We start from the raw sequence: 25,527 nt of genomic DNA, 5'->3' as shown, positions 1-25,527 counted from the left end.
TTCCTCTTCCCCTCGTGTACCCGCAGAGCCCCCAGCACGCTGCAGGCAAATCACAACCTCTCCCCACATCCTTGGCCACCCCGGCTCTACGTGCACGTTCCACCTGTGCCTTCTTTTGGCTCTGGGTTAAGCGGCTCCCAGCCACAGCGGTGGTACCAGGTCACTCCAGCCTCTTCCACCATCCTGGGGGCTTTTCTTCCCCTTTCCCCTCTCTTCTGCCTCTGCTCCCAAGCCGCTGGGCTTTTGCGTGTCCCTGCTGAAGCCTCAGGGGCGGATGCCGCGGCCACGCTCCAGCCCCCCTGAGCCCCTCTGCTCCCTCCCCAGGAGGCACAGAACAGGGCAGGGGGTCCCCGCTGGCGACGGGAGCACCGTGGCCCCTTGCCAGCCCTTGCCAGCCCTTGCCACCCCTCGCCACCCGTTGCCAGCCCTTGCCACTCCTTGCCACCCCTCGCCACCCCTTGCTACCCCTTGCCACCCCTTGCCACCCCTCGCTAGCCCTTGCCACCCCTCGCTAGCCCTTGCCACCCCTTGCTACCCCTTGCCAGCCCTTGCCACCCCTCACCACCCCTTGCTACTGCTTGCCACCCCTTGCTACCCCTTGCCACCCCTTGCCAGCCCTTGCTGGCCCTTGCCACTCCTTGCTACTGCTTGCCACCCCTTGCCACCCGTTGCCACCCCTCGCCAGCCCTTGCCAGCCCTTGCCACCCCTCGCCACCCTCTCCCGCGGTGCCGCCAGGCCGGGGGGGCCGCGCACCCCCGCAGAGGGCCGGTCGCGGGCTGCCGGGGAGCCCCCGCAGAAAGCCCCTCGGGGCCCCACGCGTGGGGTGCGCCGGGCTGCGGGGGCAGGACCGGCCGGGGGGGCGGGGGGGGTTGCCGGGGGGGCGGCGGGGCGGGGTGCGGCGGCGGGCGGCCCGTGCGCCCGGGGCTGCCGGTACCAATCAGCGCGGCGGGGCCGGGGCGGGCGGCGGGGCCGGGCGGGGCGGGCGGCGGAGCCGGGCGCGGTGCTCGGCTGCCGGTCGCGTCCTGCCGCCGCCGCTCGCCCTCCGCGGCCCCGGGAGCGCGGCCCCGGTTGCGCCGCCGTGGCAACGCGCGGGGGGATCCCGGGATGTCCTCGTCGCCCGTGGAGGAGTGCCGGTCGCCCGTGGGGCTGGACTGCTGCAGCTGCTGCCTGGACTTGGCCAACCGGAGCGGGCTGGAGGAGGGGGCCGGGGGCGAGAACAACAACCTGGGCAGCCCCACCGTCAGCAGCTTCCGGCAGCTGCAGGAGCAGCTGGTCCGCAAGAACCTCAACACCGACAAGCTGAGCTCCATCATGCGCCAGGACTCGCTGGAGCCCGTCGTGCGGGACCCCTGCTACCTCTTCAACCAGGGCATCTGCAACAGAAACATCGACCAGACCCTGCTCTCCATCCTCCTGCTCTTCCACAGGTGGGTGTCGCCGACGGGTGCCGAGGGGCTGCCCGTGCGCTGGATGCCCCTGGAGCCGGCCGCGGGCTGGCTGCGTGCTCGGGAGCCGGCGGCGTGGGGCGAGACGCGGGGCCTGCAGCCCCCCAGGCTGGCGGGGGTAGGGGGACCCGTGTGACCCTGGGGCGGGGTAGGGTGGCGGCGTTGGGGGGGTCGGGGTGGGGAGAAGCACGAGCGGCCGCGATGGCAGGGAGCCCAGTCCGCCCGCCACGGGTGGTGCCACCCAGTCCCTGGTGCAGGTCCGGGTGGCTCTGCCCCACGATGGCCAGCGGTGCCCCTGTGTCGGTGCCCTGTGTCTGTCCGGGCAGTGACAGCAGCCTCCAGCTGTGTGTCTTGGCCCCTGGACTCTGTGTTCATCTCCCCGGCTACATCTTATCCACGCAGACATTGCCTGCAGGGGCACGGACAGTGTCCAGCGTCAAACAGGCATCATCCTCTTCGTCCTGCATGGAGAGGGGCAGCTTGTTACTTGGGAAACAGCTGTGCTGCCTCAAAAGCCACCTTTAGAGTTAGTGAGAAACTGCGCAGGGAGCCCAGGAGTCCTGCTGCCAGGTCCTGATCTTTCAGCAGCTTCCCTGTCTCTCCCTGGAGTAAATTGAGTGGAGACAGATTTGGCCTGGGTGGTATTTCCCATCCCTGGAAAGTGACTCTGCCCCTCACCGAGCTGCTCCCTCTCGGCCGCTCCAGGACGGGGCTGGCTGCGCCCAAGCAGCGGGGCGTGCTTGGGGCTGGTCCCATCCGCTTGCCAGAGGGCTGGGCTTTACCCTGCCAAGGCTGGGGAAGGCAGGAGTGTGGGGTCCCTCCCTGCTCCCCTTCTCCGGCATTGCGGGCAGAGGAAACTGAACGGGGGGATCCCGGGGCTGCCACCCTGCAGGGTCTCCAGCCCTGATGAGGGTCTCCAGCCCTGATGAGGGGGACCCCAGGGGTGGGGAGGGGACAGAGCTGTCTCAGGTCCTGCACTGGCGCCTCCGGCTCTGCGGTGGGGCTGGCCCTGGTGCCCAGCCACCCCGGAGCGCTGGTGAGACAACGGGGAGCAGCCCGTGCTGCGGGCTGGCAGGCCCGGGGGTCTCCAGCTTGGCCTTGGGAAAGCTGAGCTGGACCAGGGGGTGCCACAGGGAGCCGCAGGCTGGTAGCACCTGGAGCTGCCTGTGGCTTCAGCAGGTGGGACACATCCACCCTCCCAGGGCTGAGGGGACATGTGGCCCATCGGTGCATGTGTGGCAGGCATCTGCATGACTGGCAGGGCCAGCAGCGGCGCTGGGACTCATTCCTCTGCCATGGGTGGGGTAGCGTGCAGGTGGGGTGCATGGCAGCACCCACATGTTTGCAGCCACCTCACCGTCCCCTCCCCTCCCTTGCATGCACATGCACCTGTAGGCATGCTCCTGGGCTGTGCACGGGCGTGCAAGCCACCCTTCGCTCCCCTCGCCCAGTGCGGGGAGGCGGGTGGGCTCACACGTGGCTGCCCCACGCGTGCGAGCCACCCAGGCAGTGCGCGCACGCCTCCTCGCCCCAGCCAGCGTCTCTCGCTGAGCAAGCTGCTCCCTCAGAGCCGTCCTCGGCAGAGACGCTCTTCCTGCACTTACATAATGCCGAGCTGCCGCTCAGGTGGGAAAGGAGGAGCCGGGATACCCGCCAAGGCACCCGGCACCCGGCCTGGGCTCCTGGTGCACGGCAAGCAGCGAACCCACCCAGTCGGGAGGAAAACGGGAGCGAGAGATTTCCCTTCGCTCTGGGAGGCTGCAGCCAGTCGGCATCATGGGTGGAGAGGGGAAGGGAGACGCCGTCCCCAGCGTGGGCTGCCAGGGCTGGGTGCTGGAGCCAAGCATCCCAGCTGCTCATCTGGGGAGGCGGTGACAGTGCCTGTGGGTGAGAGGTGGGTGATGTGGGCACGGCTTGCTGCTTTCCCACTCGTCCCTGCTGGGGCAGGACCCACGGTGCTCCCGGCGATCATTGGTCCACCCTGCTGAGGTAGGGAGCGAGCAGAGGTGCCAGGGATCGGGGTTTCTCCCCATCTGTGCCCCTCGGTGCCCCTTGCTGTGGTGCCCAAGCCTGTCCTCCGTGTCCTGGTGTGTGTTGTGTCCCAAGAGGCTCCGGGCATTCCCGGTTATGACTGGCTGTGCCATAGCGTGGTGCGAAGTCGTGGTGTCCCTCCATCACACCCTGCTTCCAGGCACCCTGGCCGGGAGACTACTTGGGTGATCCTGCTTTGGCCCTGGGTGGCACGGCGCGTGGGAGCTGGGGGGCACAGCCCCGGGCACTGGAGGCAGGTGTGCCCACACCTGTGTTTGCTGTTGTTTTGCTCCAGCCTGAACTTTCTCCTCCTGGGGAATGAGCCAAGATACCCAAGAAGTGATAGCGTACAAAGCAGGGGATTGTGGGTGCCAGAGGAACACCCCGATAACAGACCTGATAAGGGCACCCTTGCTGGTGGCACCGGGGAACCCGAGCAGGTTTGTGACCCTTGTTCTAGCTGAGGTGCTCCCACACTGGCGCGGGAGGAAGGGGAGGTCACATGGATGCACGCACTGGTGCGTGTCCGAAGTCCAGCATGGCAGGGGAGGACCAAGCAGCTGTAGCTGGAGTCCAGGTCTGGCTCTGGGGCTGCTGGAGATGCTTCAGCCCGTGCTGGATCAAGCCCTCGTCTCTGCAAGTCAGGGTCAGATCAGTGCTGGGGGGCTCGGACAGCCTACATTCAGCATTCCCAGCCCATCTCTGGGGTTTCCCTGCTCTCCGTGCTCTTTGCTCGCTGCAGGGATGCTGTGAGGGATGCACAAGGTGGGGATGCTCTGGACCAATTGCCTACAGGGCTGACGCTCCTGCAGAAAACCCTCCTGCTCAGGGAGCGTATAGGATCCTGTTCAAAAAGGGCTTCTCTCTGTGCCCTCGCATGGGGCATCATGAACTGCTCTCCAAGGAGACCTTGGCAGTGCCAAGGGGCCAAGTTCACATGGAAACACCAGGTAGAGGGAGGCCAGCCACCACTGTGCTGGCTGGGTGACACATCTCCTCCCCGCAGATGCCGGGCACCATGAGCAGAAAGGCCTCTGCCATCCCACCGCAATGCTGACATTACCCCGAGATTGCTCATCCAAGACCCAGGCACGAGCCCAGCCAAGCGTGGGCCGGGGAGAGCAGCCCCGTGACCGCGTGGCACCTTTCCCGGGGCTGGGGGTGCTGAGGGGAGCCGGCGGCGTGGGAGGGGGTCAGCGCTGTGGGGGGAGAGCAGCACCCTCCCGGGTGCGTTCTGGCGTGTGATTCAAGCAGGGCCCCGCCTGGCTCTGGGGTGGGGAGAGGAGATGGGTGCCAACCCGCTCGCCCACATCGACCAGCCCGTGCCAGCTCTCCTTGCCCAGCCTCTCCTGGATAAAATCTGGCAGCCTGGCCAGCCTGTGCCCCCTCCCGCTCCGGGCAGCAAGGGGACATCTCTGCCCAGCCGGACCCTCTCCGGGCACTGCGGGACCTGGTGCTCCAACAAACAGGGTGGGCAATGACCCACCCTTTGGTGTGAGCTGTGAAAGGGGCTGGGGGCCACCCTCCCCGGGGTCCTGGGCAAGCCAAGGTGATTGCAGGGAGGCAGGCGAGCACTGCACTGCACTGAGAGGCTGGGGGAAAGGTGAGTCAGGGTGGGAGAAGCTGGGCAGCACCGCCTTTCCCTCCATAAAGTCAGGCCAGCGATCAAGAGCTGCCCAGGCAGCGGTGCCAGGGTGGCATTTGTGGCACGGCACCATTTGTTCCCATCCGTCCGGTGTCACTTTGCAGCAGCGATGCAGGAGGAGGAGGCAGAGCCAGGGCTTAAAGGGCATCCCGGGGCGGCGGGACCGGGGAGCGCATTCCTGCCGGCCGAGTAGGCTGGAGCAACAAGGAGGCATTGACTGGGAGAGGGGCTGCGCGCGGGAGCACGCGTGAGCGTGAGAGAGGTGTGGGTGTGAGACTGGAGCACCATCGCGCCGGCCGCTCTGCCCTCCTGCGGGGCAGGTCTGCCCGGGGAGGGGGCTGTGGGAGCCACCCTTCCCGCTTGGGACCGGTGCGCCGGGTATTTGTTTGCTTTGCTCTCCTGGGACCGAGCTGCACGTGGCCTGGCCCGTGTCTCGTAACGTGGTTTGCTGAACCCTGCAGACTGGCGAGATGCTGGGGAGCTTTCGCTTTAGCAGCAAGAGCCTTGGCTCTGGGGAGTAGCCGACCTTGGCGTGCCCAAATCCTCCCACCACCTGGAAGATGCCAGGCAGCCAGGCTGCTGCGCCCACCTTGGTTTCCATGGCAGGCATCCTGCCACCCTGGGACCCCCGCCCCGCGACCCGGCAGGCTTCAGGGCGATGTCCTCGCAGGCCAGGCTTGCAGGGGCTCCTGGCCGGGGAAGCCCAGCAGCAGCGGGCTCGGCCCTGGCACGCCGCGCTTGGCATGGCTCTGCAGGGCTGGTGGCGGCATGCACCGTGCTGTGCACTGTGCCCGTCCCTGCACCATGCCTGTCCCTGCCTGCTCCTGCGAGACCCAGCTCCCTCCAGCAAGGAGATTCCCCAATGTGCCCTGGAGTGCAGGAGTCCTGCTCAGCACCTCCAGCCCCTCAGGATGAAACCATTTGCCCCTGGCCACGTGGCTGTGGCCGAGGAGGCCTGGCACAGCTGAGCTGAAGTCTAGCGATGCCAACGCCAGCTGCACAGGAACCCATCACCTCAGCCTCCTGCGGGTGCTCAGGCGCTGCCTGTCTGCCAGGGCACGCACCCAGCTCCGAGCAGGCAGGGTGTAGGTGTCCCAAGGGCAGGCAGGGACGGGCAGCACGGCCCCGTGGGGAAAATGCTGGCCAGGATTTATTTCAAACTTTGAACTTAAGGTGTGGAAGAGGTTGGAGCTGGAGCAGGCTACAGCGGTCTGCCCTGGACCCAGCATCATGCCCCACCGCTTTCAGCATCGTGCTCCCTCCCTCCCTGGGGACACGTGGCCCGATCCTGGATGGTGCTGAGGCTGGTACTGCTGAGCTCGGCTGTGAGGTGGGGCTGAGCCTGGCACACAGCAGAAGCCTTTTACAGCCTGGCTGGCACCTCAGCTCCCACCGGGCACGCAGCACGGACGTGGGTGCCATGGGCAATGCCTCCGCGGGCATGCCGTGCCCTTCGTGTGCTCTTCTGTGCTGGGACCTGACGCCACCTCCCCAGCCCACCTCCCAGTGCAGAGGGGGTTAAAGCTGACCCTGTAGCTTGGGGGAGCACCGTGACCTGCGAGGGCATTTGTCGGCAGAGCCTGGCAGCTGCCTGTGCACACAGGAGATGTGACCGTGGCGGGTGTATGTGCACCGTAAGGTGGCTGCCAAGGGGAGAGGGGGTCCGGGTGGACCCTGCCCTTGGGAAGCGACTGAGTCCCCATTTGCAGAGGGCAAAGGGGGGGCTGAGGACTGGAGAGGGGTTAAAGGCTGCAACCCGTCCCAAAGCCATGCTTTGCCCATGAGCTTGGAGTTATAATTATCCAGGTGCCACACATTGCTGGCTTTGGGACAGGAGTTCGTTGTCCTCTGTGTGCTTAGAGGTACTTTTTTTTTTTTTTTTTTTTTTTTTTTTTTTTGAGGGGCTTTTGCTACAGAATGACTCCGATGGCAGAGCAGAAGCCCTGGGCCCCTCCCTGCCCTGCTGTCCCCTGTCCCCGGGTTCGGGTGTGCCCCAGTTCTTGCCACCCCCTGCCCGCAGCTCCCCTGGGGATGGCAGCCCTGCCCAGGTGGGCAGCGGGGTGGCCGATGCCACAGGGCAGGACAAGACACCCCCATGACCTCGATGAGACCATCCCGGTGATCACCCCGTGGCACGGAGCGGGGCTGCTCCGGGCGGTTTGGAGGCAGGGGATGGTCTCAGGTTGTCCCCAAGGGTTGGCACAAGCCGGGTGACGGCTGGCAGCTGAGGCCAGGCGCACGGAGAGCCACGGCAATGCCACAGGTACGCGCTCCGCCGGCAGCTTATTGTCTTTCACGTTGTTATTGTTCTGAAATGTCAGCGAGGGAAGAGTTTTAATGAAGCGTCCCCAGTTCGAAATGCCCGGGATTCTTTGCAAAGGCCAGGCGGGGTATTAATAACCGGCTCTGCTGAAACTGCGCAGCCCCAGCGCGCGTCCTTGCCTGACCTCCCGCGGGGCGGCTGGCTCGCACGCCGGCAGAGTTCGGCTCCTTTCCCTCTCCTGACCCCCACCGGGTTGTGCCTGGCCAGGCTTTGCACCCCCGCGCTGGGTCCAGCCAGCCGGCCCCGGGCGAGGGCGTTGGGGGGCTGCTGGGGCTCCCCCCGAGCATCCCCACCAGGCCAGGCAGGAGAGCTCTAAGCTGGGGCACCTCCAAAAGGGGAAGGTGAACGATTCCGGGGTTTCCTTGAATGCGGGTTTGCCTGGGCTGGAAGAGCAGCTTTTGGTTGCATGGGGTGCTGATGCGCTGCGCTCTCGCGGCTTCCCAGCCTCTGTCCTCTCATTATACAACGAGCTGCCTTCCAATTAGCGGGCTGGGCACTCCCGCACGCCGCAGGGCAGCAGCTGCCAGCACGGAGCCTGGCTCCGGAGCGCCCGCCCCTGCCTGCAAAGTGGCCTGGGATCTTTTTCAGTGGGATGCTGGAGGCCCTGCCTTGGAGTTCCTCTCTCGGGCTGGGGATCTCTGGAAAAGCCGGCTCTGCACCAGCAAAGGGCTCGGGGAGGGCAGAGCCCAGGCTGGCAGCCCCCTGCCCGCCGCGCGCTCTGAGGTTCGAGGGCACCGCGTGGCCCTGGTGCTGCGGGGGATCCCCTCAGCATCACGGCCACCTCCGCTCTGTCCCCACGTCCCCGAAACCAGACCGGTGAAGGGCAGCCAGGATCTGGGGATGGTCCAGCTGGGACTGTCCGAGATGACACAGTCGGGTGACGAAACGAGGACGGGCCTGAAGTTCACAGCCTGAGCTGACAGGAGACCTGCGGGGCAGGGCATGGCTATCATGGAGGTGATAACATGGAGTTCAGTTAGGGGACTCCACCCCACAGGGCCCGTGGGTGCAAAACGCAGAGCACTGCGGACAGATTTGTGGATGAAAACTCTGCTGAGGGTTCAGCCCACCCATCCTCCCTGGGGCTGGGCATCCCTGACCCGCGAGAGGCAGGGAGTGCGGCCAGGGGCTGGCTGTGCTGCCCCCGTGCCACAGCCAGGCTCAGTGCTCCTGGGAACACCCCGGCGTTTTTTTTGCTGGGCTGTGCCATACCTGACACCTTCCCCCCGGCACGCTGTGGATGCGGGACCCTGCACGGGCCAGGCGTGAGCAGGGGAGCAGCGGGGTGGTGAGGTTTGCTGCATGGCTGGGGCAGCCCAAGCTGTGCAGGCAGCAGCGAGGGGTTGGTGTCGACAAACACAGGCAAGGCAGGAGGTTGAGCTGTGCGGTCCAGGGCTGGTAATAAGCAGATCAGCCCTTTTTCCTCTTCCCCTCCTACCCGAGCGTGCCTGGGGAAGCCATGGCTTTGGGGGCTTCCCACGTACAGCGTCGCAGGGAGGGCTGTGCCAGAGCCGGGTCTTCTCTGGCCTCCCCTCCTCACACCGCTGCTGGGGGTAGCTGCTACCGGGGCGCGCTGGGTGGGGGGCACGGGAGGAAGAAGGGGGGGCTGGTGACAAAAGTTAGAGAAAGAAAAATTGCAACTCTCAGCAGGCCGGCTCCGGGGTGTGCACTCGCACGCCAGAAAACACAGAACTGGGAGTACAGCCAAGTACCTTTATCAGAGGAAGCAGGCAGCCCAACAGCTGGACATGGGAGCCTGCCAGGGCTCCCTCCTCCCGCCCCGCGCTGCCTCCAGCCCAACAGGTTGGAGGAGTCCCTGCACCGCAATCCCTGCCCGTGCCCCGCTGCCCGGTGGGCGCTCGCTTTGCCTCCATCAGTGCTGGAAGGAGGGGAGGACAGGTTCCCCATTAGCCTTCCCGGATTGCAAACCTTCCTTGGGCTTCCCCAGCGCTGCAAAGGCTCTGCCCTGTGCCGCTCTCCCCGTTGCGCGGGTGTCCCCTGGCCCTGGGACTGGGACTAGGTCTAGCCATGCCAGCAGCACGGGCTCTGCAGGCAGGGGCTTGCCTTGCAGATGTACCCGGGAGGGTTTGCCCTCTGCTCTGGCGCAGCACGTGCCCTGGGTTGAGGGATTTATGAGCCCTCCAAGGCTCTGGTGGGCACGAAGCAGGTTCCCCCGTCACAGGGCTCCTGGTTGCATGGGGCTGCCGCAGGTCCCGCGCAGCCCCTGGAAGGCACCGGCTGAGCCAGGGGTAGCGCCAAATCTGCAGTAAACAGCTTGGCCAGGACACCTTCAGGATGAGGAAACCAAGACCCAGCCAACTGGCGCGCTCCGGCAGCCGGCAGCTCTGGCCCCGCAGCCCTCGGGACTGGGGCGGCAGCGCCGCAGGGCAGGCAGGCGCAGTTTGGGACACTGGGAGTGGGACTGCCGAGGGGGACAGCAGACGACACAGCAGCCTGCTTGCGCGTGGGCAGCCCCCCCGGCCCTACCTCTCCCTCCCCAGCGCCAGGATAGGGCTGCGGGGCAGGACTGGGGTCTCTGCAGACCTGTCCCACACACAGCCCTTCCCACCACGGGCTCCCACAAGCCCCAGCCATCACCGATGTTCCCGGCCACCCCTCCTTCAGCTCCTGCAGCGCACGGCTGGCTCTGGCATCCCCAGTCCCCTGGGCCAGCAGAGCCACGGCTGCAGGATTTCAGGCTGTGAAAGGCAGAGTTTTCTTAGCTGCATGTTTGCAAGCAGTGGCTTTTCCTCTCCCCCTCCGCTCTGACCCTTTGAGCTGGGGATCTGGCTCTGCGGAGCAGCCTGGGCAGCTTTGGCTCCGTGCCTTTCCCGTATTGCTCTCCAGTCTCTCCGAGGCCAGGCAATAAACATTTCCCACGCCTCGGACCCTCTGAAGGGCCTTCCTCCCATTGAACTGAGTCCTTGGGAGAGAGCAAGCCAGGAACGCTGCCACGGAGCCGCGAGAACGGCCTGGAGCTGGGGGACAGCAGAGGCTGAGGAGCCAGGGCTGCTGCTGCAGCACTGCCCGTTCCTCCAGCTCCCACCAGCAGCTGACAGGGCAAGGGCATCCTTCGGCCCGTGGCACCGCGGCGCCTGGCACGGGTTCAATGCGCGAGGCTCAGTGCGACAGCACATCTCGTCCCGGGGGCCGTGGGGAGGGGGCCACGTCCCCTGACCCACGGCGCAGTGCAAGTGTGGGGTGCCAGGAGGCGAGAGGGATGACCCCATCATCCTGCTCCCTCTCCTCCCTTGCTCCAGCCAGGCTTAGCCCTTGCGGGGGCTGCGGCCCAGCTGCATGCATATGCCTCCACGTCCTGCCGCAGAGGAGGGGGTGCTCACTAAATGTCACCCCAGCGATTGGGGCTGGCACCTCCCGGGCTGGGGCACAGGCTGCGTGGGGGCTGGCGGAGGGGTCACTAGCAGCTTTGGGGTATCCTGCAGGGCGATTGCTGGAGGTGACACCGGTGAATGCCTAGTTTCACCACCTCTCCTAGCTGCTCGGTGACAGCCACGGGGGTATTTTTTTCCCCTGAGAGTACAACAATTAGTGTCACAATTACGCTGTATCGCGGCTGCTGTTGTTGTTCCCAAAATAACCACAGGCACGAGCCGGAGCCCTGCCTGATGAACCTCCCGTAGCTGCACGCATGAGGCAAGAGCTGCCACGCTGCTGCCCCAGGGACGTAGCTCGCGCCACTGGCCCCTCTCGCCCAGCCTGCTCCAAGGCGCCCATCACCATGGCCTCTGGTGCCGTAGGGTAGCAGCGAGTCCATGCCCCCCGCTCTTTAGGAAGAGCAAGGAGGGTCATTGCCCACCCTGCTCTGCTGGTACCAAGCCCCGGAGGAGCAGGAGCGAGGCGGTGGGAGAGGAAGCGGATCCCAGCAGCCCCACTGGAGCGGGGCCAGCAGCCCAGCAAGGCTGTCGGCTGTCTGCCGGGGCCACGGGGGGCTGGGAAAGGGCCCCCCGCCGCTCGGGGCGCAGCTGGAGCCCCACACAGGACTCTGCTGCTGCGGGAAGCATTTGGACAGCCCGCAGGGGCTCCCGTGCAGATCCCTGGGGAGAGCAGAGCACAAGCTGGGGGGCCGGCAGAGAGCTGTGAGCTGCTGCTCCCACCTCTGAGATGCCAGCTGGGCTGCAGCAGGGCTGCCCCGCGGGCTGGGGGTGCCTCCCCCCGGCACAAGGGGACAGCTGGGCTGCCCCCGCTCCGCGCTGCCCACACCGCGTGTGCATGCACAGGTGTGCGTCTGCGTCAGCAGTGAGTCAGGGCAACGCGTGTGTGTGCAGGGGGAGGCGTCTGCAGCACACACGCGGGATGCATCGGCCTGCATGCAGGAGGGGTGTGCTTGTATGCGCATGCAGGATGCATGCATGACCGTGTGTGCACATGCAGGGTGTGCAACTGTGTGCAGGGTGCACGACCACATGGGCTAGAAAATGCACGTGTGCATGCAAGGGGTGTGGGTGTGTCTGTGTGGGTGTGCCTGCATGTGGAGGACGTACATGTGCATGTACATGCAGGACTTGCACGTGTGCGCCTGAATGTATGGGTTGCAAGGTGTGCCCGTGCCTGTGTGCTCCCAGCGACACTGCGGGGCACCTGCAGCAGAAGCCATGTCCTGCGAGCGGGTGTGCGGGCGAGGGGCTGCAGGGGAGTGGGCTGCGTCCCTGCTGAGGCTGTGCCAGGGGAAGCAGGCAGCCCCCACGCCCGGCACGGCTCACGGAGGAGGGCAGCACCCTTCCCGGCCTCACCGCCGGGGAGCCTGCGCCCCAAGCAGCGATGGCCATGGTCAGGGCTGTGCAAGGCTGGGAAAGACCCCAGGAGGGGCAGCAGGGAAGTCAGTGACGTACTTTTGTTTATTTTTGCAATAGTCCCAGCTCCATGGGAAAAATATTGGAGGTGGCAGAGCTGAAGTGATTTCCTCCCAAAGCGCCATGCTGCTGCACTTCCCCGCGTCGCTCCAGCAGCCACGGAAATCGCTGGCTTTTCCCCAGCCCTCAGTACTTGATCGCTGTGTCGGGAAGGGGCTGGACAGGGCCCGGGACCCCAGAGCCGCGGGGCAGGAGCCACGCGCCAGGCTCTGCTCTGTCCGTCCTGGAGCCCTTGGTCCCCAGCACTGATTTAGGGCTTTCCTTTGGGAAGGGGACTGGGCCAGGTCTGGGCGTGCTGTAGCACGGGAGATGGGGAGGTGGGGAAACTGAGGCACAGCAGCCAGGGCTAGGGGCAGGCTGGGGTCTGCCCACCCTCTCCCCCTGCTGCTGCCCACCTCTCTGCAGGGGACAGAAGGTGGCACAACTGGTGACGTGCCCAAACATGAGAGAGAAAATGCTTCTCCCCTTCTCCCCTGACCTCTCCGCAGCGAGATGGGCGCCTTCCCTGAGCTGCGATGGGAAACCGAGTCACGGGACCCCCAGCGTGGGTGGCCTGGGCTTGTCCTGGCCGAGGGGACAGAGCTGTGCCCCATGTCCCGGGGGCTGCCACCCTGCCTACCGCCAGCCGCCCTGGGGACAAGCACACACAGGGCGCCTTTCATCTGCCCGCAGAGGGGGGCAGCTGCCCGCTCCCCGCTCGGCACCCGCACGGCTCGGGGTGGCACGCTGGCCCGCCGGCCACTGAAAGAGCCAATTGAGCGCGGCTGAGGTCATCCGCCCGGCGTGTTTACCCCATGCCTGCGGCCCCGGGATGCGGCCGGCACCCAGGCTGTCCCTGCCACCCGGCGGGCCGGGGGGACGCGGCTGCGGGCAGAGCCGGCACCGCTGCCGGGGCGCTGGGCTGCCGCCGGTGAGCAGAGGGGCTGGAGAGGGGTCGCAGGTGCCGGCATGGCCTTCCAGCCGCCATACTCCCCGAGCCTCTTCAGGAGGAGGGACTGGTGAGTAGGGCCTGGCCGCGGGCAGGGTGGGGGGACACGCGGCAGCGCTGGGGCTTTGGGGTGGACAAGCCCCTGCCCGCTCTCTGCAGTGCCAGCCCCCCCGCTCACCCTCTGCCCGGTGGCTTTGCATGGGCCGGGCTGGTGCTGGCACGGGGGGACGTGCATCATCCCCCCCGCAGACAGAGGGACGAACAGGTCCCCCATGTGCCCCCCCCGGGGAGAAGCACCCTTCCCATGCGCAATCCCCCCACCGGGGAGGAGAAGATGCTTTCTTGCATCCCCACAGCGAACCCACGTGTCTCGGGGCAGCTGCGCGTGCCCGGCCGCAGTTTAGGGGCAGCAGTGTCTGACGCAGGGTGCCCGTGCCCTTCAGCGCTCGGGACGCTGTGGTGCTCATCCTGCCCTGGGAGGTGGGGGTGCAATTTTCTGGAGAGCGAGCTGGCACAGCCTTGCTCCAAGCAGCAGCCACGCTGCACTGTGCCTCAGTTTCCCTTTCTGACACGGAAATACCCCTCCACCCACCCTCAGCCCTTTCCCCGAGGAAGGGGCACGGCAGCACCCCCGCCAGCCGGGGCTCCTTGGGCCGCTCCCCGTGCTGGCACCCACCAGCCGGGTGCCGGGCACCTCCAGCACCCCCTGGATCAGGGGATTTGGGGTCCTCTGCAGCACCTCTGGGGTGCACATGCCCCTGAGAGCGCTAACGCTCTCGGACGCTGCGCCGTGGCGCGGGCTCTCGTGCAGGGCCTCACTCGGCATCAGCACCTGCCCCGGCTCGCGAGGGACGAGCCCCGTGGGGTGGGCGGCAGCGGGCAGCGAAGTCCCGCCAGGGCCAGAGGGCAGAGATGGGGAGCGGTGGGCAACGCCAGCCCCAGCGCCCCGTGCTGCTAGGGGCGTTTTGGGGGGCCCTGCCTCCCCCCCGAGGGGACGCGCTCGCTCGGCGTGCAGGTCGCCCACGCGTGGGCTCGGGGGGCAGCGGCGGGGCCCGATCCGGCCGCGCTGCACTCCCGGCCCTGCCCGCGGGGCGGCGGCCCCCCCCGGCTGGAGCGCGGCTTGGGGCGGGTGACGGGGGGCGGGCGGGGCCGGCGGCGGCCCCGGGCTTGTTTTGCACGGCGGGCCGCGGGCTTGTTTGTTTTGCACGGCGGGCCCCGGGCTTGTTTGTTTTGCATGGCGGCCCCGGGCTTGTTTGTTTTGCACGGCGGGCCCCGGGCTTGTTTTGCACGGCGGCCCCCGGCCTTGCTTTGCACGGCGGGCGGGTTGTTTTGCACGCCGGCGTTGTTGTTCGCTCCCGTGTCTGTTTTGCAGTCCGGTTTTGGTTTGCACTCCGGCTCTGGTTTTGCGCGCCCGCGCTGTTTTCCCGCTCCCGTTTGTGTTTTGCACGTCCGGCTGTGCTTTGCACGCCCGGTTGTGCTTTGCACGCCCGTGGCTCCCCGTTTTCCTTCGCCCCCGCCCCCCTTTGCACCCCGGCGGACCCTGCTGGGCGGGGTCCTGCAGGGGTGCGCACCCCAAATGTAAAGCGTGTTTCCTGCTTTTCCCAGCCCCCCAAGCGCCCCCCCCCCCAGCTGAACCCCCGTCCCTTTATGAGGGGGGAGTACAGGGGGGTGCCGAGGCGCGTAGGCTGCAGATGGGTGTGGGGTGGAGGGCTGGGTGCCAGGGGGTGCCCGGGGCGGACGGGGTGCAGGGCTCGGGGTGCAGAAGACGAGGGGTGCAGGAGTGGGCGTTCAGGTTAGGGGTGCAGAGTGGCGAGGACACGGTACTGGGGGGCAGGGGTCCTGCACGGGGAGGGGGCCGTGCTGTGCTGGGGTGCAGCCGGGAGGCGCAGAAGTGCGGCGGTGGGGTGCAGGGGTGCTGCCGGGGTGCAGGGGTGCGGCAATGGGGTGCAGGGGTGCGGACGTGAGGTGCAGGGGTGCCGTGCGGGTGCAGGGGTGCGGCAGTGGGGTGCAGGGGTCCTGTGCTGGGTGCAGGGGTGCGGACGTGAGGTGCAGGGGTGCCGTGCGGGTGCAGGGGTGCGGCAGTGGGGTGCAGGGGTGCCGTGCTGGTGCAGGGGTGCCGTGCGGATTCAGGGGTGCGGCAGCGGGGTGCAGGGGTGCTGTGCGGGTGCAGGGGTGCTGTGCGGGTGCAGGGGTGCGGCAGCGGGGTGCAGGGGTCCTGTGCTGGGTGCAGGGGTGCCGTGCCGGGTGCAGGGGTGCGGCAGTGGGGTGCAGGGGTGCCGTGCTGGGTGCAGGGGTGCTGTGCTGGGTGCAGGGGTGCCGTGCCGGGTGCAGGGGTGCGGCAGTGGGGTGCAGGGGTGCGGCAGTGGGGTGCAGGGGCGCCGTGCTGGATTTAGGGGTGCTGTGCGGGTGCAGGGGTGCGGCAGTGGGGTGCAGGGGTGCCGTGCTGGGTGCAGGGGTGCTGTGCGGGTGCAGGGGTGCCGTGCTGGGTGCAGGGGTGCGGCAGTGGGGTGCAGGGGTGCCGTGCCGTGCCGTGCCGTGCCGCGGACCCAGCCGCAGCCCCGGGCGCTGCGGGCGGCGGGCGGGCCCGGGCCCGGTGGCACCGCCCGACGGGGCGGTCGCCGCCGATAAAAGCGGGGGCGGCGGGGGGGCAGCCGCAGTCTGTCCTGCTCCGGCTCCGGCTCCTGTGCTCGCGTAGCGCTCTGCAGCCATGAGCACCGGCATGTACCAGTCCCCCATGGAGGTGGCTGTCTACCAGCTCCACAACTTCTCAATCTCCTTTTTCTCCTCCCTGCTGGGGGGGGACGTGGTCTCCGTGAAGCTCGACAACAGGTAGGGGTAGCCCCGGTACCGCCGGTTTTTTGCCGTGGCCCGGGGCGGGCCGGTGCATTGCTGCCGGGGGGGGGCCGGCTGTGTTGCCCCGGTGAAGGGGGGTCCGGCTGCACCGGTGCCCCGGGAGAGCCCGCGGCATTGCCCCCGCTGAGGGGGGGTCGGGTGCATCGCCGCTCGGGGGGAGCGGACCGGTGCCTTGACCCCCAGTGCAGGGGGAAGCCGCGGTGCATTGCAGCCCGGGGTGGGAGGTGTCCCGGTGCACGGATCCCCCGGGGAAGGGGGTGCTCGGGGGCTCGCTGCTAACGCTCTGCCTCTCTGCTCTCTTCCAGTGCCTCCGGAGCCAGCGTGGTGGCCATCGACAACAAGATCGAGCAAGCAATGGTGAGCCGCAGCGCTGCTCCCCCTGCGCACCTTGCTCCGTGACACCCCCCCCTCCCCGAGTGCTCTTGCTTTGGGGGGTCCCCACTCCCCGGGTGGGTGCTCTGCCCGGAGCGGGGGTCTCTGCTCCCCAGCCTGTTGCTGGCAGAGCCGCTCCTTTGTCTGCCTGCCGCAGCTGGCTGAGCTCATTGGCTCCGGCAGCGCCGCAGTGCGCAGGGAGCCTGCCGAGGGGGGCACCTGGGAGGGACCCTCCGAGGATGTGGGGGTGACCAAGCCAGGTCCCATGGGCGATAGGGAACTGCAGCCTGCCAAACCCCCAAGGTGTGGGGGGAGCTGGAAAGTGCCTCTGGAGGCAGCGAGACCTGGGCGATGGGGGACCCGAGGGATGCTATGGGTGCTGGCCTTGGGGGGGGCTGCACTGGGTGAGCACCGGGCCCTGGCATGGGTGCCAAAGGTGGGGTGGGGAGGGACAGCCTTTGCGAAAAGCCTTTGTGGCACTTGGCGAGTGGCGGGGGTGGGTAGAGCTTTGCAGGGCAGGGTGGGAGCAGCCCCCAGGGCACAACCCTCGAGTGATAGGTCTCTGACGGTCTTTTGCAGGATCTTGTGAAAAATCACCTGATGTACGCGGTGCGGGAGGAGGTGGAGGTCCTAAAAGAGCAAATCAAAGAACTGTTGGAGAAAAACTCCCAGCTGGAGCGTGAAAACAGCCTCCTGAAGACCCTCGCCAGCCCCGAGCAGCTGGAGAAGTTCCAGTCCCGGCTCCCCACGGAGGTCCTGTGCCCGGAGGAGCAGAGCCCCGGGGCGGCTGCCCCGGCCCAGCACTCGGGGGGCTCTGCGGTGTAAGGTGGCTCTGTCCTCGGGGTGGGCAGAGCCACAGAACTCTTTCTACTTAATCTCCTGCAAAATCGTTTCCACCTTCATCTCACACGAAGGACTGCCAGACCCCGGCGCTGAGCCGTGCCCGCCCTGGGCAACCCCGGCCAGCCAGCAGAGCCAGTGGCTGTCTCCTGCAAGAGGATGTTCTTCTGCGATGGAGACGCGGGCAGCTGACCCCCCCACCCAACCCGCCGTGTGCCAGGAGTTAATCTGTAGCCTGCCTGTCCCAGGCTCTGCTGAAACCTGGGCGTCTGCAACACCCTGGCAGTGCCAGGCGGCCTTTGGCACTTTACTGGGAATCCACGGTTGGAAGGAGCGCACGCCGAGTCCTGTGCCTTTGCTCCGCTGTGCAGCGCGGGGAGGGTCTCTTTCTGGCAAAGCCTGACGTTGGAGGAAGACCGTTGTTTAGTGAGCAATGCAGATTTGTCCTGCTCACCGCCCGGGAGCATGCTGGAACCCAAACCTGACTGAGCAGCACGGGTAGTGGCAGTTGCGGTGTAGTGCATGGCTGTACGCACATCTGTGTGGGGATTACAAGGAAAAACAAAAAAAAGCTTGTTTTATTAGTTTGGGCATCTTCTGTAGCCGTATCTATGTATAAACACACGCATGAGAGGTGCCCACGAGGCTGTGGGGTGCTCTGCTCTGGGCCAGCCGTGCCCATCTCTGTACAGCGGGAGGATTCGAGGCAAGACTGGAGCTGCGAGCAGCTGCGGCCAGGCGGCCAGCGCTGTGAGCAGCCTGAAGGAGGGGACGGATTCACCCCTCCCTGGCACCCACCGCGACAGAGCTGCGCGGCCGCGCCAGGAGGATGCGGACTGACTGCTGGGCAGGGCCGTGACAGGGGCTGCGCTCCGGCCCGCTGGGCTGGGGGGAGCCGGCCCACGCTCCTGGGGTCTCCACCTTCCCCAGCCAGCTCTCTGGGAAGTGACGGGACGTCCCTTTTGACGTCGGAAGCGGTGATACAGTTGTGTAAATCTAGATAGAAATGGCAATAAACTTTACTTTTTATATAACGTCCGCCCCAAGCTGTGTGTCTGTGGCTGGGAAGGGGGAGGCATTTGGGGGGGGAATGGGGGTCGCTGGGGAAGGGGCTGGGACTTGCTGGGATGGGACTGGTGAGGACACTGCTGCGAACCTGCAAGGGGCTGGGCTGGTGCTGGTCCGCAGCTGCGAAAACCTGGCAGCTCCCCACCATTGGGGGGGTCAGTTCCCCTTAAACTGCCCTGGTTGAGCCAAGGTGGGATTTTTGGAGGTGTGAGCAGGCAGGGGGCTGGGTGCACAGTAGGGAAAGGGGCCCTGAGCCTGCAGGTCCTTGTCCTCTGTGTCACGCCTGTGACCAGGGCAGGCTGGGGAGGGAACGACAAAGACGTAAGCAGGGAGGAGGCTTTTCTCAGGCTGTGCAGAGCTGTATGCACCCCCAACTCCACTCTTCCTCTGGTGTTTTTGTTCTGTTGCTTCTCACCATTGATTTTTTTTTTTTTTTTTTTTTTTTTTAACCATCTTGAAACACAGCATGAATGTCAGAGGATGGGTCAGCTGGATTGGACAGTGCTGGATGGGGGCTGAGGGTGCCCTGACCCTATCCTAGGGTACAGCCAGCCTCGGATTCAACCCCATGGGGTAGGTGGGAGAGAGAAAAGGAAAAAAACCACCCAACTCTCCATCTCTGGGGATGCTGGGTGGCTATGATGTTTGGGTGAGGGTTAAAGGCTGGTGGGTGCCAGGAGGTGTGTGAGCAGAGCCCCAGGCTGGCAGGGTGTTTGAAGCAAGGTGCAGCATCCTCCCCTGGGGTTGTGTACCCTGGACCCAACTCCTCAGCCAGCTGGAGACATCCCCAGCCCAGGGAAGGGGGCCAGCAGTGCCCCAGGCCCAGGGTAGCTGCTAGGCTATAATCTGTGTTGCCAGCAGTGCTGCTTTAGGTCTGTGCCGTAGTGAGGATGACTCAGCCGCAGCCCGGCGTGAGTCACGGCGAGGGAGCTGAGGTCGGTTGGCTCCCTGGAAACGCCGGGTAAACAGCAAAACACAGAAAACCGGGGGCTCGAAACCGTTACAAGGTGTCCGTCCCCTCCCTGTCCTGTCAGTCCCCAGGGCTGGGACCCAACCACAGCCTTGCACAGGCAGCCTTGCAGACACCAGTGCAAGGGCTCAGCGTGCACACGCGTGTGCCTTGAGTGTGTGAGTACCGCATGTGTGATTGCTTTCCCTGCTGGGTGCATGCATGGGGGCTCAGGCACCCCCATACCATGTATATAGGCATCCCTTGCAGATACAGGCATTGCAGCAAGCTGGGGGGGCACACATGCAGCGCACCCCCAGTGCTGCCAGTCTCTTGGGTGGTACAGCTTCCCCAGGAAGGGCTGTCCCCCAGGGCAATGCCAGCTGTGTTTGGCCTGGCCACTTCGCTACAGTAGGTGTTAGGGGGGTTTCTGGGCTCCCAGGTGCTGGGAAATTGTCCGCCGAATTGCACTTCTCCGGCTGGGGAAGGTTTGGGCTGCAGTGATGAGCTCTGTACCCCATCTGGCCTTGCTGCACCCTACACCCCGGCTGCATTCGAGGGATGCCGTGATGGCGCTTGGAGTACGGAGCCCTGTTTGCCACCTCTCGCAGTCCTCTGTTCCCCTCCCCGTGTCCCTGGGATTCCCCACAGCTCTCACACCTCTGTGCAGGGGAGACAGGCAACAGCGCCCAGGCAGACTCATTGCAGCCACGCCACAAAACCCACCCGCCCCAAACCACTTGCTCCAGACCAGCCTTCCTCCCACGGGTGGGCAGAGCCTCCTTCGGTCCCCGTGGTGTGACACAGTGCCAGCCAATGGCACAGGGCAGCCCCACCAGAAACCCCTCCCTGCGGCGGGCACCATGCCACCGCAGAGCCGTGCATGGCTGCGCCCAGCCCCACTGGTATCCCCAGGGTCTCCGGGGAGCTGCGGGAGCTGGACCCTTGGCCTGAGCACCCAGCGAGCCCCTGGGTGCAGCAGCCGGGGGAAAGGGGCTGCCCCCACCCCGCGGCGCACAGGGCCTGCACCCCAGCTCCTGCTGCATCGGGGGGGGGCTGGAGGAGGCCTACAAACACCCCTCCATCACCTGAAGACACCCTATGCCCTTCCCAGGCCCTCTGGTTATGAAAAAGGCTTGGAAACACCCTCCCCAGTCTGCCTGTTCCTTCTGGACACGATGTCCCCTTTGCGCTGGGCCACAGGCCCTGGAGGAAGCGGTACATGTTGTGCAGCACCCAAAATGAGATAAGGGCCCCTCCCTTCCCGCTGGCACTGCGCTCTCTGGCCCTGTGCCTGGGCTGGAGAGCGTCAGTCCCCGGTGCAGTCAGGGTGCCGGGTTAGCCGGGACCCCAACCCCTCGTTCTCTCCCCAGCAAGAATGCCGGGGGCATCAGGAGGAGGGGGCCGCCGAGCCAGGCCCTGAGGCAAGGCAGGGCTGAGCTGTGCCCCGGGACACGGCGGGGGCTGCCCGAGCTCCCCCCAGGTCACCGTACCCCGCTTCCCGGGGACGAGTCAAGCTCAGCAAGTCCCTGTGGCGGGGACGCGGGGGCTGCACCGCTCCGGGCAGCCGAGGGTTAATGCTGCATCGTGGCCATCGGGGCTGCCCGGGCTCCTTGCTGCTCGGCGGCGCCCCAAGGGTTAACGCGCCGCAGCAGGAAGTTTCTAAGAAACGGCTGATTTGTGGGGAAACGAGAAGCTGCAGCTTCGCCCAGCGGGGCTTTCCCGGCCCGGCGGGGTGCTGCCCGGGCCCGGCACCCCCCAAACCCCGGCACCCCGCACCCCGGCACCCCGGCTCACCCACAGCCCGGCTCACCCGCACCCCGGCACCCCCCCAAATCCCGGCATCCCCGCACCCCGGCACCCCCCAAACCCGGCACCCCGGCTCATCTGCACCCCGCATCCCGGCACCCCCGCACCCCGGCTCACCCACACCCTGGCTCATCCGCACCCTGGCACCCCCCAAAGCCTGGCATCCCCGCACCCCGGCTCACCCACACCCCGGTACCCCCCTGCACCCCCGACCTGCACGGGGGGTGCAAATGTGGCACCCTGCACCCACTCCTTCCCCCCCAGTCTGGGGTGGGGAAGGGGGTGCGATGGAGATGGGATGGGAATGGGGATCGCAGTGGAGGTGGGGGTGAGGATGTGATGGAGACGGCGATGGGATAGGATTCGGATGGAGAAGGGGATGGAATGGGGTGGGGATGTGGGTAGGATGAGGATGGGAGCAGAGGTGAGGTGGGATGAGGATAAAGATGGGAATGAGGACAGTAATGGAGACGAGGTGGGGATGGAAGGGGAAGAGAAAAGGAGATGGGATGAGGATACAACCCTCTTTCCCCACCCCGCTGTAGCAGGCTGAGCTTCCAGGGCTCCCTCCAGCCAGGAGCCCGGATCAGCCCAGGGGCATGATGGAGAAAAGGGGTTGGGGGACTTCTTGTTGCAGAGAGGGGGAGTGCATACATAGCTGATGCTCAGTGCAGCATGCACAGGGCAAGCAGCTGCCTGGGAGGGTGTTTGGAGCAGCATGGGGAGAGCAGAAGGGTTTAGAGGTCCACCCAAGGGTCAGGTGTACGTGGGGAGACACCCTGCAACTCTGCATGTTCCTGCTCTCTCCCCGCTGCACCCCGCTGGGCTCTGCATGACCGGAGCCCATCTGGGAAGCCTCAGCTGCAGCCTTATGCAAGCGTCCCTCCCTGCTCCTCGAACGCGGTGTCCCAGCCCAGCCCAGCCCCGCGGGAGCATCACAGATAAATGCGTGGTTGGGATTTTCCACGTAGTCCGTGGAGCCCAGTTCCCCCTGTAGATCCAGATCAGCTTGCACCTCCGGCTGGACTGGGGTTAGCCCATCTCGGGCTGCTTGGGACTGCTCCCAGGCCCAGGGACCCTTTGGGAGGGGAAAGCCGTGCTATGGAATGGAGGTTGCCACTGGAGAGCAGGATGCGTTGGGGCTGTCAGGCCTGAGGGAACCAGCAGCTTGGTGCGGTGGAGAGTTGTGCACGGCCGGAGCGAGAGCTGGCTGGAGCCTGCACGTGGGCAACAAGGGCTGCTGGGGGGGGGGGGGGGGGAGGCGGTCTGCCTGCAGCAGCCCCCTGAGGATCTGTGCACAAGCGTTGTATAGGCACGGGCACCCCCTCCCCAGCTGGGCACTGCCCTGTGGGAGAAGCCAGAAGAGGGGAGAGATGCGGCCAGAGGATGAGCCAGCGACAGGACTGGGGCACGCAGGAACTGTCCCCCAGGGACCCCTGCAGCAGGGCAGATGGGGGTGAGCAAAAGAGCTACTCCCATTTGGGGCTGCACCTGGGCCCGGGGGGTGCTGAGGGTTGGGAACATGCTCAGAGCCAGGGGTCTTGGTCCAGCCTGCCTCCTTCCCTGAAGCTCAGCAGTACCCACCCTTCTGCCGTGCCTCAGTTTCCCCTCTGCAGTGTTTCATGTCCCCTGGGAAGGGGGTTTCTCCAGGGCAGGGCCACGCTGAGACCCTGGCACGCCTACAGCTGGGGATGAGGTTGCAGGGGCCACACGGCAGTCAGGATCGTGCCCCAGGCTCAGGCCAGGTGGAGTGGAAGGGAGCCATTTCCAGCGCACATGCATGCCAGGACCAGGGTCTGGCAGAGCTGCTGGCAGGCCTGGCCTCCATGGGCACACTGCAGCCGTGCCCTGAGAATCATTCAGGTGTTTAGGTTGGAAAAGACCTTTAAGATCATCAAGTCCAGCCATTAACACTACCAAGTCCACCACTAAACCAATTAAGGGTAGAGTAATAATTAATTTCATGCTTCCTGGCTTGGTGGCTGGATTATTTTTTAATGAAAGTAAAGCTAGAAATCACTAAGGTTGGAAAGGACCTCCAAGATCATCAGCCCAACCCTCAACCCAACACCACCCCTTCGCCAGCTGTGCCTGCCCACGGGCACTGGCACCTGTGGGATGCAGGCAGTGCCTCCCGAAACAGCACAGGCAGTCCCTGCAGAGAAGCTGCTGCTGTCCTGGCGCGTACCATGCCACCGTTGCACAACCATGGGGAACCAGCCCAGACCTGCACCCTCCCGCACGGTGCTGGGATGGGACCCAGCAGTGCCAGCCTCCAGCCCCATCAGGGTTTTCAGCCCCCCCGGTAGATCATGGGGCTGTTTCCCCCTGCCAGGGGCACTGCCTCTCCCCGTCACCCCCACAGCCCCGACGGGCTGCAGACCTGCCAGCGCGAGAGCCCAGCCTGCCGCGGAGGGCAGGGGCTGCGTGCCGCCGGGACAGGGCTCAGTGTCAGGGTGGAGGCCGCAGGCAGGGGCACTCGGGTGGGTGCGCCATGTTCCCCGGCACCCTGCCCTGACCCCCGGCCGCAGGCATTTGCCGGTGTCGGGAAGTGCAATTAACAGCGGGCAGTCAGCTGGCAGAGACCGCAGGCAGCCCCGCTGCACCGGGCGCGCAGGGTGCACTGTGGACCTGGCTGAGGCACCATCACCACTGCCTGCCCTCGGGCATGGCACCTCTCCCTGCCTCCCTAGGGACTGCTGCGGAAGCCTGGAGGGAGCAGGCAAGGCGTTTCTACCCCAGCCAGCTCCTCCTCTCCACGCTCAGGTGTCCTCCCTGCATCCTCGTGGACCGCAGGATGAGTTTTCCCACTGGGGAAAAAAAAAAAATGCCCTAAACACCTACATGGTTTGTGGCCTGTGGGCTACAGCTGAGTCCTCAGCTTGGTCAAACGCTATGGTCTGGCAAGATGCTGGGTCTGGCTGTCCCTTAGGGTCCCTGCATGTGACACAGGGGTGTCACGCTTCAGGGAGCCGGCAGCGCTGGCTGCCTGTTCATCCCAAGCCAGCTGGAGAAAGGGGAGCCCAGAGAGGAGCCCGCAGTCTGCTGTGGGTCAGCACATGGAAAGCCACATCTTTGTCCCCGTGGTGAGGTGGCTTTGTGTGCTAGGGCGATCCTCTGGATAGACGCCTGCCAGGGCTGGGACGGTGGTGGGAGCTGCTGTTGCACAGCCGCAGAAAGATTTCAGCTTCCCAGAGAGAAACAAGGTCAGACAGCCCCAAGGAGCTGAGCTTGGAGGAAGAGCAAGAGAGAGAAGGAGATGGCGTGTGAAGGTTGCGTTGAAGACAAGTAGGAGATGATGTCGAATGACAGCATCAAGTACAAGAGGAGATGAGGAAGGTGGAAACCAGCTGGGTCATGCGGGAGGGTGAAAAGAGTGCACAAGACACACAAACAACCTGAGATTCCTCCTGCCTGTCTGTGCCAGAGCCAGTGTGACTGCTCCGCAAGGTTAATGGGATCTATTAGAGGCGATAAGGAGGCTGCTAAGCAGTAAAATGTTCCCAAGAAAGTGAACTTCCTCATTCCTGCCAAGAAAGGGAGATTCATTCAGAGCAAACAGCACCAGAACAAATAAATCAATTAGAAACAGCAAGTCCTCCAACCCAGACAAACACCCCGGGGACCTGGAAGGCTTCCGTGTAGGAAGAGCCACGCTTGGAGCGAACGCGTCCACCCAGGGGACTGCCACATAATGAATGAGCAATGGGAGTTACAGAAGGTGCCAGGGATTAGCCAGGATTTAGGGGCCTGGGGGACCTGGCCAATTTGCTTTAATTGATCATTAGAAACAGCATAATCCCCGGGAAAATCAGTGTGGGAAATCCGGGCGTCCAGGCTCCGGGAGGACTTTGCTGGGGCTTACAAGAGGGCACAAGCACGGCGGGGCTGTCTCCATCGCAGAAGGGGGCACGCAGGCTCCCGGGCATGAGCGGCTCAGCTTGTCCCGCCACCCCCGGGGCTGCCCGCAGCCTGGCTCGGACACCGGCCTGGCCGCCCGGCGCTCTGCCTGCACCGCCAAGCTCCCACACTCTCCAGCCCCAGGGGCGACGTTTTGAAAGCAGCCCGGGGCAGAACAGAGGGACACGGGTTGATTTGCACCCTGGGGAAGGCTGACGTCTCTGTCCTGTCCCTCCTCATCCCGCTGCCACCCCAAACCCAGGACTGCCTACGGCCCATGCCCGGGGAAGGGGCTGGCTGGTGACCTCGGTGTGGGTGATACTGGGGGCAGCTCTGTGCCAGGTTTACACCATCCCCAAACACCGCAGTGGAAATTTCCCCTGAGCTCAGCACTCAGGTTTCCCTGGCCAGTGTTTAAGGTCTGTCCTGACGGCCTTCCCAACTCCATCAATGATTACCCGGGAGGGAGGTTGCCCAAGAGCCACCGGCACA

At 65.7% G+C, this 25,527-nt stretch overlaps 1 protein-coding gene across 2 annotated transcripts; it reads left to right on the top strand.

Moving 5' to 3' along the window:
- The first annotated feature begins 1,105 nt into the window (after positions 1 to 1,105).
- TSC22D3 (TSC22 domain family member 3) lies at positions 1,106 to 18,122 on the top strand. Of its 2 annotated transcripts, none has more exons than XM_075720831.1 (3): positions 1,106 to 1,428; positions 16,403 to 16,454; positions 17,049 to 18,122. In XM_075720831.1, exons 1-3 carry the CDS (start codon positions 1,106 to 1,108, stop codon positions 17,292 to 17,294), a joined length of 621 nt encoding a protein of 206 aa, XP_075576946.1. In that variant the 3' UTR covers positions 17,295 to 18,122. The 2 variants fall into 2 exon arrangements, with proteins under 2 accessions (XP_075576946.1, XP_075576947.1); XM_075720832.1 differs by lacking the exon at positions 1,106 to 1,428 and adding an exon at positions 15,902 to 16,073 and having other exon boundaries at positions 17,049 to 18,120.
- Positions 18,123 to 25,527: the final 7,405 nt, after the last annotated feature.

The sequence above is a fragment of the Pelecanus crispus genome, chromosome 13 (genome assembly GCF_030463565.1).
Source record: "Pelecanus crispus isolate bPelCri1 chromosome 13, bPelCri1.pri, whole genome shotgun sequence".
Classification (NCBI taxonomy): domain Eukaryota; kingdom Metazoa; phylum Chordata; class Aves; order Pelecaniformes; family Pelecanidae; genus Pelecanus; species Pelecanus crispus.
The sequence above is the reverse complement of the archived record's forward strand: the minus strand, read 5'-3'. Positions and strand labels throughout refer to the sequence as shown.

What these genes read in the sequence shown, in the direction of transcription:
- TSC22D3 (XM_075720831.1), top strand. Translation starts at nt 1,106, where the DNA reads ATGTCCTCGTCGCCCGTGGAGGAGTGCCGGTCGCCCGTGGGGCTGGAC. An exon ending in ATCCTCCTGCTCTTCCACAG is followed by an intron (nt 1,429 to 16,402) that starts GTGGGTGTCGCC and finishes GCTCTCTTCCAG; the next exon opens with TGCCTCCGGAGCCAGCGTGG. An exon ending in ACAAGATCGAGCAAGCAATG is followed by an intron (nt 16,455 to 17,048) that starts GTGAGCCGCAGC and finishes GGTCTTTTGCAG; the next exon opens with GATCTTGTGAAAAATCACCT.